The sequence below is a fragment of the Rana temporaria genome, chromosome 6 (assembly GCF_905171775.1).
Source record: "Rana temporaria chromosome 6, aRanTem1.1, whole genome shotgun sequence".
In the NCBI taxonomy this organism is placed as follows: domain Eukaryota; kingdom Metazoa; phylum Chordata; class Amphibia; order Anura; family Ranidae; genus Rana; species Rana temporaria.
In genome coordinates this window covers 223,122,340-223,132,339 of record NC_053494.1, presented here as the reverse complement: position 1 = coordinate 223,132,339, position 10,000 = coordinate 223,122,340, and the positions used below count along the sequence as shown (strand labels likewise).

The 10,000-nt window shown below is 51.4% G+C and overlaps 1 protein-coding gene across 2 annotated transcripts in view; it reads right to left on the bottom strand.

Moving 5' to 3' along the window:
- Window positions 1–10,000, bottom strand: part of CEP70 (centrosomal protein 70) — a 42,864-nt gene that overhangs the window by 19,609 nt on the left and 13,255 nt on the right. For both annotated transcript variants that reach the window (XM_040358351.1, XM_040358350.1), the window contains exons 6-7: window positions 6,497–6,556; window positions 53–149 (exon numbers count right to left, since the gene is read on the bottom strand). In XM_040358351.1, coding sequence (XP_040214285.1) covers window positions 53–149; window positions 6,497–6,556 — 157 coding nt within the window. The remainder of the gene's footprint in view (window positions 1–52; window positions 150–6,496; window positions 6,557–10,000) is intronic.

Genomic DNA, 10,000 nt, shown 5'->3' with positions numbered 1-10,000 from the left:
GCCACATGGACAGAGTCTCCCCATCTCCGTATTTCCTAGACACACAAATCACCTTTATTAGAGCTTTATAATTGGGTGTTGTATCCAAATCAAGGGATTCTTCCGAGGATCTCCTCTCCAGAACGGGAACGTCCAATCCCTCGTACCGCCTAGAAGGAAAACACAGATCTGGGTCACCTGACTGCAGCAGTACCAATGCAGAGAATGCAACTGGATCCTCCACAATATACAGCAATATCCGATCAATAATATACAGCAATATCCGATCAATAATATAATATAACAGCAATATCCAATCAATAATACAATATATAGCAATATCCGATCAATAATAGAATATTACAGCAATATCCGATCAATACAATACACAGCAATATCCGATCAATACAATACACAGCAATATCTGATCAATAATATTACAGCAATATCCGATCAATAATATAATATAAAGCAATATCATATCAATAATATAATATTACAGCAATATCCGATCAATAATATAATATTACAGCAATATCTTAACAATAAGATTTTAAAACTTAGTATACCTGGAGTCACTGGGCATGACAACCAATCAGCTTCTATCTTCAGCTTGTTCAGTGAAGTGTTGAAAATGAAAGGCAGAAGCTGATTGGTTGCCGCACACAACTGCTCCAATCACAGTAAATCCCGCTCTATAAGCACTCTGGGTGTCGCTAGATGTCATTCGGCATTTCCTCCACACAGACCTCCAATGTGTGAAGAGGCCTATAAGATCACATGATAAAAGCCGGTTCTAATGAGGTCCCTGGGGGGCGGGCCTATAAGATCACATGATAAAAGCCAGTTCTAATGAGGTCCCTGGGGGGCGGGCCTATAAAATCACATGATAAAAGCCGGCATTAATGAGGTCCCTCGGGGGAGGGGTTGTATGTAATGAAGAGCTCCTTCACCATAGATATACCGTTCATGGAAACCGCGTCTCTCTGCGCTACACCCACTGCAAGCAGCATGGGGTGCGGCTCCTGGGATCCCAGCGGGGCCCTTCACCGTACACACATTATAATGAAGGGCCATTCTCCGCGCACTGCAAACGGACATCTAGAAGTAAAGCAGCTACAAAAATGCTGTATAATCTGCACTTCTGCATGCCTCACTGTGCCCCACCATGCCTCACTGTGCCCCACCATGCCTCACTGTGCCCCACCATGCCTCACTGCGCCCACGCCTCACTGCGCCCACGCCTAGACTGACGTTTAATATCGGAGGAAGGGGCGCCTGGCTTTGAAAAATTGGTGCCCCCCGCCCGTAGGTCCCCCGAACAACAAACTTTGCAGACTTGTAGAGGAGAAATTGGGCTACATGTGTGCCAAGTTTGGGGTCCAGGGGACCTACGACCGGCTGGTACCGGGTCCCCAAATTCCAGGAGATCAGGTACAAAAAGGTGACTCGAGTATAAGCCGAGGGGGGCATTTTCAGCACCAAAAAAAAAAAGTGCTGAAAAACTCGGCTTATACTCGAGTATATACGGTACTTACATTATCTTCCCCACCCCTTATACTCAAGTATATACGGTACTTACATTATCTCCCCCCCCCCCACTCCTTATACTCGAGTATATACGGTACTTACATTATCTTCCCCCCCCCCCACTCCTTATACTCGAGTATATACGGTACTTACATTATCTCCCCCCCCCCCCACTCCTTATACTCGAGTATATACGGTACTTACATTATCTTCCCCACCCCTTATACTCGAGTATATACGGTACTTACATTATCTTCCCCCCCCCCCACTCCTTATACTCGAGTATATACGGTACTTACATTATCTTCCCCCACTCCTTATACTCGAGTATATACGGTACTTACATTATCTTCCCCACCCCTTATACTCGAGTATATACGGTACTTACATTATCTTCCCCACCCCTTATACTCGAGTATATACGGTACTTACATTATCTTCCCCCCCCCCACTCCTTATACTCGAGTATATACGGTACTTACATTATCTTCCCCCCCCCCACTCCTTATACTCGAGTATATACGGTACTTACATTATCTTCCCCCCCCCACTCCTTATACTCGAGTATATACGGTACTTACATTATCTTCCCCACCCCTTATACTCGAGTATATACGGTACTTACATTATCTTCCCCACCCCTTATACTCGAGTATATACGGTACTTACATTATCTTCCCCCCCCCCACTCCTTATACTCGAGTATATACGGTACTTACATTATCTTCCCCACCCCTTATACTCGAGTATATACGGTACTTACATTATCTTCCCCCCCCCCACTCCTTATACTCGAGTATATACGGTACTTACATTATCTTCCCCCCCCCCCACTCCTTATACTCGAGTATATACGGTACTTGCATTATCTTCCCCCCCCCCCCCACTCCTTATACTCGAGTATATACGGTACTTACATTATCTTCCCCACCCCTTATACTCGAGTATATACGGTACTTACATTATCTTCCCCCCCCCCCACTCCTTATACTCGAGTATATACGGTACTTACATTATCTTCCCCCCCCCCCACTCCTTATACTCGAGTATATACGGTACTTACATTATCTTCCCCACCCCTTATACTCGAGTATATACGGTACTTACATTATCTCCCCCCCCCCCCACTCCTTATACTCGAGTATATACGGTACTTACATTATCTTCCCCACCCCCCCACTCCTAATCAGCATGTAATTAACGTGTTTTGATCAAATACCTCATGCGAGACCCAGTGATGTCATCATTGCGTCTTCCTGCTGGTCGTTGCTCTGTAGCACTCGCGGATTATATGAACAAAAACATCCCAGTATCCCTTTAAAAGTGCATGCTGTTCCCAAGCATTATATGAAAGAACACATCTCCGGCATCCTTTTAGACATGCATGCTCCTCCCTGGATGCTGCAGACTTTGGGCCCTTTTACGTGTGCGGACCGTTTTTACAGGCGGACCATGTACCTCTATGGAGCGTCGGATGTCCCCAGTGACATGTCCGCTGACATCCGATCAGCCCCGATCCGATCCTCTCCGCTATAGTGTGACGGATGCAAACCCTGTTTTGCATCCGTCTAGCGGATTGGATGGGATGAAAATGTACAGACGGTTCGTTTTCATTCGATCCCCCCCCCCATAGAGGAGAGCGGAGATCTGACTGGTCCGGTTCTGCACAGTGAGCTGAGATAGACTAGTCATCCGCCAGCTCAGCGGGGATCAACGGAGCGATCCATTGATCCCCATGGATGTTTAAAAACGGATCTGCACATGTGAAAAGGGGCCTTAAGCTGTGCAATCTGCTGATCAGATCTAATAGAGCAGGGGGAGGCAACCTGAGGGCTCTCCGGCTGTTGCAGAACTACAAGTCCCATCATGCCTCTGAGGAGTAATTGTAATGGCCAGCCTTGCAATGCCTCATGGGAAATTTAATTCCACAACAGCTGGAGGGTCCCAAGTTGCCTCCCCCTGTAATAGAGTGTATCCAAACAAAACTGATCAGCAGATCGCACAGCTAAAGCCTGCAGCACCCATCAGCTAGCAGGGATGCACATCTACAGGGATGCCGGAATGTGTTCTTGTATATAAAGCAGTACAGTTACCGACCCCTGAATATCACCCCACACATGAGGAAGAGCAAAAATGACTGATAAAAGAGACAATAACTAGAGGGAGATCCATAAGCCACACATCATGAAGGAGACCCATGGGCATGAGATGGATGGCGCCCTCGGCCCGGACTCCAGCCATGCCAACGCGTTGCAATTGAAGCTGGTAAAGTGAAATGCGTTGGGGGCGTGGCCTGGCTGAGGATGCCATTCCTCGCACTTCATGCCCATGGGTCTCCCTGATGATGTGCGGTGTATGGATCTTTTCCTTTGACATGGCTGCAGCTTGGAGGTAGGATGAGCTCCCCGTCCCTGCCGGCACTCACAGCCCTCTAGATGGACTTCACCCCCGCCACCTAAATCAGGGGCGCCCCCACTTCACCCCCGCCACCTAAATCAGGGGCGCCCCCACTTCACCCCCCGCCACCTAAATCAGGGGCGCCCCCACTTCACCCCCGCCACCTAAATCAGGGGCGCCCCCACTTCACCCCCGCCACCTAAATCAGGGGCGCCCCCACTTCACCCCCTCCACCTAAATCAGGGGCGCCCCCACTTCACCCCCGCCACCTAAATCAGGGGCGCCCCCACTTCACCCCCGCCACCTAAATCAGGGGCGCCCCCACTTCACCCCCGCCACCTAAATCAGGGGCGCCCCCACTTCACCCCCGCCACCTAAATCAGGGGCGCCCCCACTTCACCCCCGCCACCTAAATCAGGGGCGCCCCCACTTCACCCCCGCCACCTAAATCAGGGGCGCCCCCACTTCACCCCCGCCACCTAAATCAGGGGCGCCCCCACTTCACCCCCGCCACCTAAATCAGGGGCGCCCCCACTTCACCCCCGCCACCTAAATCAGGGGCGCCCCCACTTCACCCCCGCCACCTAAATCAGGGGCGCCCCCACTTCACCCCCGCCACCTAAATCAGGGGCGCCCCCACTTCACCCCCGCCACCTAAATCAGGGGCGCCCCGACTTCACCCCGCCACCTAAATCAGGGGCGCCCCCACTTCACCCCCGCCACCTAAATCAGGGGCGCCCCCACTTCACCCCCGCCACCTAAATCAGGGGCGCCCCGACTTCACCCCGCCACCTAAATCAGGGGCGCCCCCACTTCACCCCCGCCACCTAAATCAGGGGCGCCCCCACTTCACCCCCGCCACCTAAATCAGGGGCACCCCCACTTCACCCCCGCCACCTAAATCAGGGGCACCCCCACTTCACCCCCGCCACCTAAATCAGGGGCACCCCCACTTCACCCCCGCCACCTAAATCAGGGGCGCCCCCCACTTCACCCCCGCCACCTAAATCAGGGGCGCCCCCACTTCACCCCCGCCACCTAAATCAGGGGCGCCCCCACTTCACCCCCGCCACCTAAATCAGGGGCGCCCCGACTTCACCCCTCCACCTAAATCTGCTCTTTATGGATCAGCATTGTTTTAATCCAGACAGGAAAGAGAGACGGCTCATGATGGCAACCGCAGCTACAACACGTTATATCGGGGAGGTGGAGAAATCTGCAGGGAATTGCCAGCGATCCGTTTCCACCCAGAAGAGGAAAATGTACAAATATATAATATGACCAGCAGAGGGCGCCCCCAACATTCCACTGCAGGGGTCCTCTATGTCATATATCAGCTATCAATGTGTCACCCCGCCCGCCAGCAGAGGGCGCCCCCAACATTCCACTACAGGGGGCCCTCTATGTCATACAACAGCTATCAATGTGTCACCCCCGCCCGCCAGCAGAGGGCGCCCCCAACATTCCACTGCAGGGGGCCCTCTATGTCATACAACAGCTATCAATGTGTCACCCCGCCCGCCAGCAGAGGGCGCCCCCAACATTCCACTGCAGGGGTCCCTCTATGTCATACAACAGCTATCAATGTGTCACCCCGCCCGCCAGCAGAGGGCGCCCCCAACATTCCACTGCAGGGGCCCCTCCATGTCATACATCAGCTATCAATGTGTCACCCCGCCCGCCAGCAGAGGGCGCCCCCAACATTCCACTGCAGGGGGCCCTCTATGTCATACAACAGCTATCAATGTGTCACCCCGCCCGCCAGCAGAGGGCGCCCCCAACATTCCACTCCAGGGGTCCCTCCATGTCATACATCAGCTATCAATGTGTCACCCCCACCCGCCAGCAGAGGGCGCCCCCAACATTCCGCTGCAGGGGGCCCTCTATGTCATACAACAGCTATCAATGTGTCACCCCCACCCGCCAGCAGAGGGCGCCCGCAACATTCCGCTGCAGGGGGTCCTCTATGTCATACAACAGCTATCAATGTGTCACCCCCGCCCGCCAGCAGAGGGCGCCCCCAACATTCCACTACAGGGGTCCCTCCATGTCATACAACAGCTATCAATGTGTCACCCCACCCGCCAGCAGAGGGCGCCCCCAACATTCCACTGCAGGGAGTCCTCTATGTCATACAACAGCTATCAATGTGTCACCCCCACCCGCCAGCAGAGGGCGCCCGCAACATTCCACTGCAGGGGGCCCTCTATGTCATACAACAGCTATCAATGTGTCACCCCCGCCCGCAGAGGGCACCCCCAACATTCCACTGCAGGGGGCCCTCTATGTCATACAACAGCTATCAATGTGTCACCCCCACCCGCCAGCAGAGGGCGCCCCCAACATTCCACTGCAGGGGGCCCTCTATGTCATACAACAGCTATCAATGTGTCACCCCCGCCCGCCAGCAGAGGGCGCCCCCAACATTCCACTACAGGGGGCCCTCTATGTCATACAACAGCTATCAATGTGTCACCCCACCCGCCAGCAGAGGGCGCCCCCAACATTCCACTACAGGGGGCCCTCCATGTCATACATCAGCTATCAATGTGTCACCACACCCGCCAGCAGAGGGCGCCCTCACACATACCTCAGTTCAGTCTGTAGATGATTCACTCGCCTCTCATAGTCATCAATCACATCCAGAACCCTGAAGAAGGAAAAATCATTTATTCAGATAAAAAAAAAATTTCATTAATTTCCACAAATCAAAATGATAAAATCCGTTCAGAAAACTCCCCCCCTGGGCGCTCCCCCCCATCTATAGCGAGCCCCTGGGCGGGGGGGGGCTCTGTGGGGTGCATTTACTTACAACTGGGTACACTTATTTTTTTTTTCATTCAACTAGTGGGCTGAACCAAAAAAACAACAACTATTATATTCTTGCATCCATGAAATAGAGGGATCCTCCTCGCTGTATTCTGACAGCTGGACTCCTCTGCTGTCAGAATACACAAATCGGTGCTGCACCCGAATGGCCGATTGAAGGAGGTTTTCCAAAAGGACCGTTTCACAGGAGCCAATCTAACGATCGGCTTCTGTTGAACTGGTAGACCCTCCACACAGATCGAAATTTGTCCGATCCCTCCTGATCCACCCGATCTTCGGACTGTGTGCCCAGCAAAGAACGGCGGCGATCAGAGGTGGAGGGGAGTCCTGGGACTAGACTATGGCCCAGATTCTCATACATTAGCGCTGCTCCTGGGCAGCGTAATGTATGAGCTCTACGTTACACCGCCGCAGGTCTACAGGTTTACATCCTGATTCTCAGAACACTTACCTGTAAACTTGTGGCGGTGTAGCGTTAGATTGCTCGTCGCAAGCCCGCCCAATTCAAATGGGGCGGGCACCATTTAAATTAGGCGCGCTCCCGCGCCGAGCGTACTGCGCATGCTCCGTCGGGTAAATTACCCGACGTGCATTGCGCTAAATGACGTCGCCCCGACGTCATTTGCCTAGATATATACGTAAATGGCGTCCAGCACCATTCACGGACGTCTTACGCAAACGACGTAATTTTTATTGAATTCGACGCGGGAACGACGGCCATCGTTAACATTGGTTGCGCCTGCTAATTAGCAGGGGCAACCTTACGCGTCGGGTACGCTACGCAAACGACGTTAATTCGCTGCGTCGACCTCGCGTATGTTCGGGAATCGCCGTACTTGCCTCATTTGCATAGACGACGGGGAAAAGCGACGATGCGACACCTAGCGGCGGGAAAAAAAATTACTTTTAAGATCTGACAGCGTAACAGCCTTACGCTTGTCAGATCTAATGGGTACCTATGCGCAACTGATTCTGAGAATCAGTCGCATAGATACCCGGGGCCAGATGAGGTGTTACGACGGCGCTAATGGTGTTGCGCCGTCGTAACGCCTTTGAGAATCTGGGCCTATATGTCTATAGTCACCCTAAAGTCTTGATTTATGATAAAATATTTCCAGATACATCCCAAAATAATTCATACGAGTCACTGCAGAGATTTGTAACCATATACAGTGCCTTGCAAAAGTATTCACCCCCCCTTGGCATTTTTCGTGTTTTGTTGCCTCGCAAACCTGGAATTGTTTGAGGATTTGCATAATTTAATTTACAGAACACGCCCACAACCTTAAAGATTTTTTATTATTAACATGAAGCAAAAAACAAATAGGACAAAATAAGAGAAAAAGTCAATGGCCCAGATTCAAGAAGCAATTGCGTCTGTGTAACCATAGTTACGCAGCGCAATTGCTTACTTGCCCTGGCGTTACGAATGCTCCTGATTCAGGAACCTCGATACGCCGACGGCAGCCTAAGATATGAATGGCATAAGGCTCTTATGCCGTCGTATCTTAGGCTGCATTCTTGCGGGGGCCGCTAGGTGGCGTTCCCGTTGTGCTCAGCGTATAGTATGCAAATTACATACTAACGCCGATTCACTACCCTACGCGAGCCCTGCGTACGCAGTTTACGTCGTTTGCGTGCGTCGGGTTTCGCGTAAGGCTGCTCCTGCTAATAGCAGGGGCAGCCAATGCTATGTATACCCGTCGTTCCCGCGTCGCAAAGTTTAAATTTTACGTCGTTTGCGTAAGTGAATCGTGAATGGCGCTGGACGCCTTTCACGTTCACTTTGAAGCAAATGACGTCCTTGCGACGTCATTTGCCGCAATGCACGTCGGGAAAGTTTCCAGACGGAGCATGCGCACTACATACGGCGCGGGAACTCGCCTAATTTAAATGATCCACGCCCCCTACGGGATCATTTAAATTACGCGCCCTTACGCATTTTTGAGGAGCGCCCACGCAAATTACGTGGCTACTGCTTCGTGAATGAAGCGTAGCGCAAATAATTTGCGGGGGCGCAGGGCAAAAACGGGACGCTGCGCCTCCGTAAGAAGTGCGCAGCGGTACCTGAATCTGCCCCAATGTGCATACGTTTTCACCCCCCTAAAGTCAATACTTTGTAGAGCCCCCTTTTGCGGAGCTCCAAGTCTCTTTGGATAAGTCTCTATGATCTTGCCACATCTTACCACCATTCCTCCTCCTTGCAGAACTGTTCCACCTCCTTCATGTTTGATGGTTTGCGCTTGTGAAGAGCAATCTTTAAGTCTGACCACAGATTTTCTATTGGATTGAGGTCTGGGCTTTGACTCGGCCATTCCGACACATTTACATGTTTCCCCAGCCCAGGCCAATTCTGACACTTCTCTCCTACATGGAAAAATCATCACTGTTTTGCTAGGAAATTACGCAGAACCCCCAAACACTATTAGCCAGATTCAGAAAGACTGGCTCAACTGTGAGCCGGCGTAGCGTATCGCATTTACGCTACGCCGCCGTAAGTCAGAGAGGCAAGTGCTGTATTCACAAAGCACTTGCCTCCTAAGTCACGGCGGCGTAGCGTAAATGGGCCGGCCTAAGCGCGCCTAATTCAAATGAGGAACAGGGGGGCGTGTATTATGTTAATGACTCGTGACCCGACGTGATTGACGTTTCTAACGAAAGGCGCATGCGCCGTCCGTGGACATATCCCAGTGTGCATTGCTCCAAAGTACGCCGCAAGGACGTATTTGTTTTGACGTGAGCGTAACATTCATGGACGACTTACGCAAACAACGTAAAATTTTCAAATTTCGACGCGGGAACGATGGCCATACTTAACATTGGCTAGGCCAGCTATTTGTTGGAATAACTTTACGCCGGAAAAAGCCTTACGTAAACAACGTAAAAAAAAATGCGCCGGGCGCACGTACGTTTCTGAATCGGCGTATGTAGCTCATTTGCATATTTTACGCCAAACTCAAAGGAAGCGCCACCTATCAGCCAGCGTAAATATGCACCCTAAGATACGACAGCGTAGGAGACTTACGCCGCTCGTATCTTAGCTTAATTTAAGCGTATCTGGTTTCCAAAATACGCTTAAATTTACGACGGCGTAGATTCAGAGTTCCGACGGCGTATCTACTGATAATCTACTGATACGCCGGCGGTAAACGTCTCTGAATCCAGCTATATATATGTTTTTTTTTCAATGCAGAGGCCGGGCGTGACATCATAACATCGCGCCCGGCCTCTGACGATCATAAATCTCTATGATCAGCATCCAGGG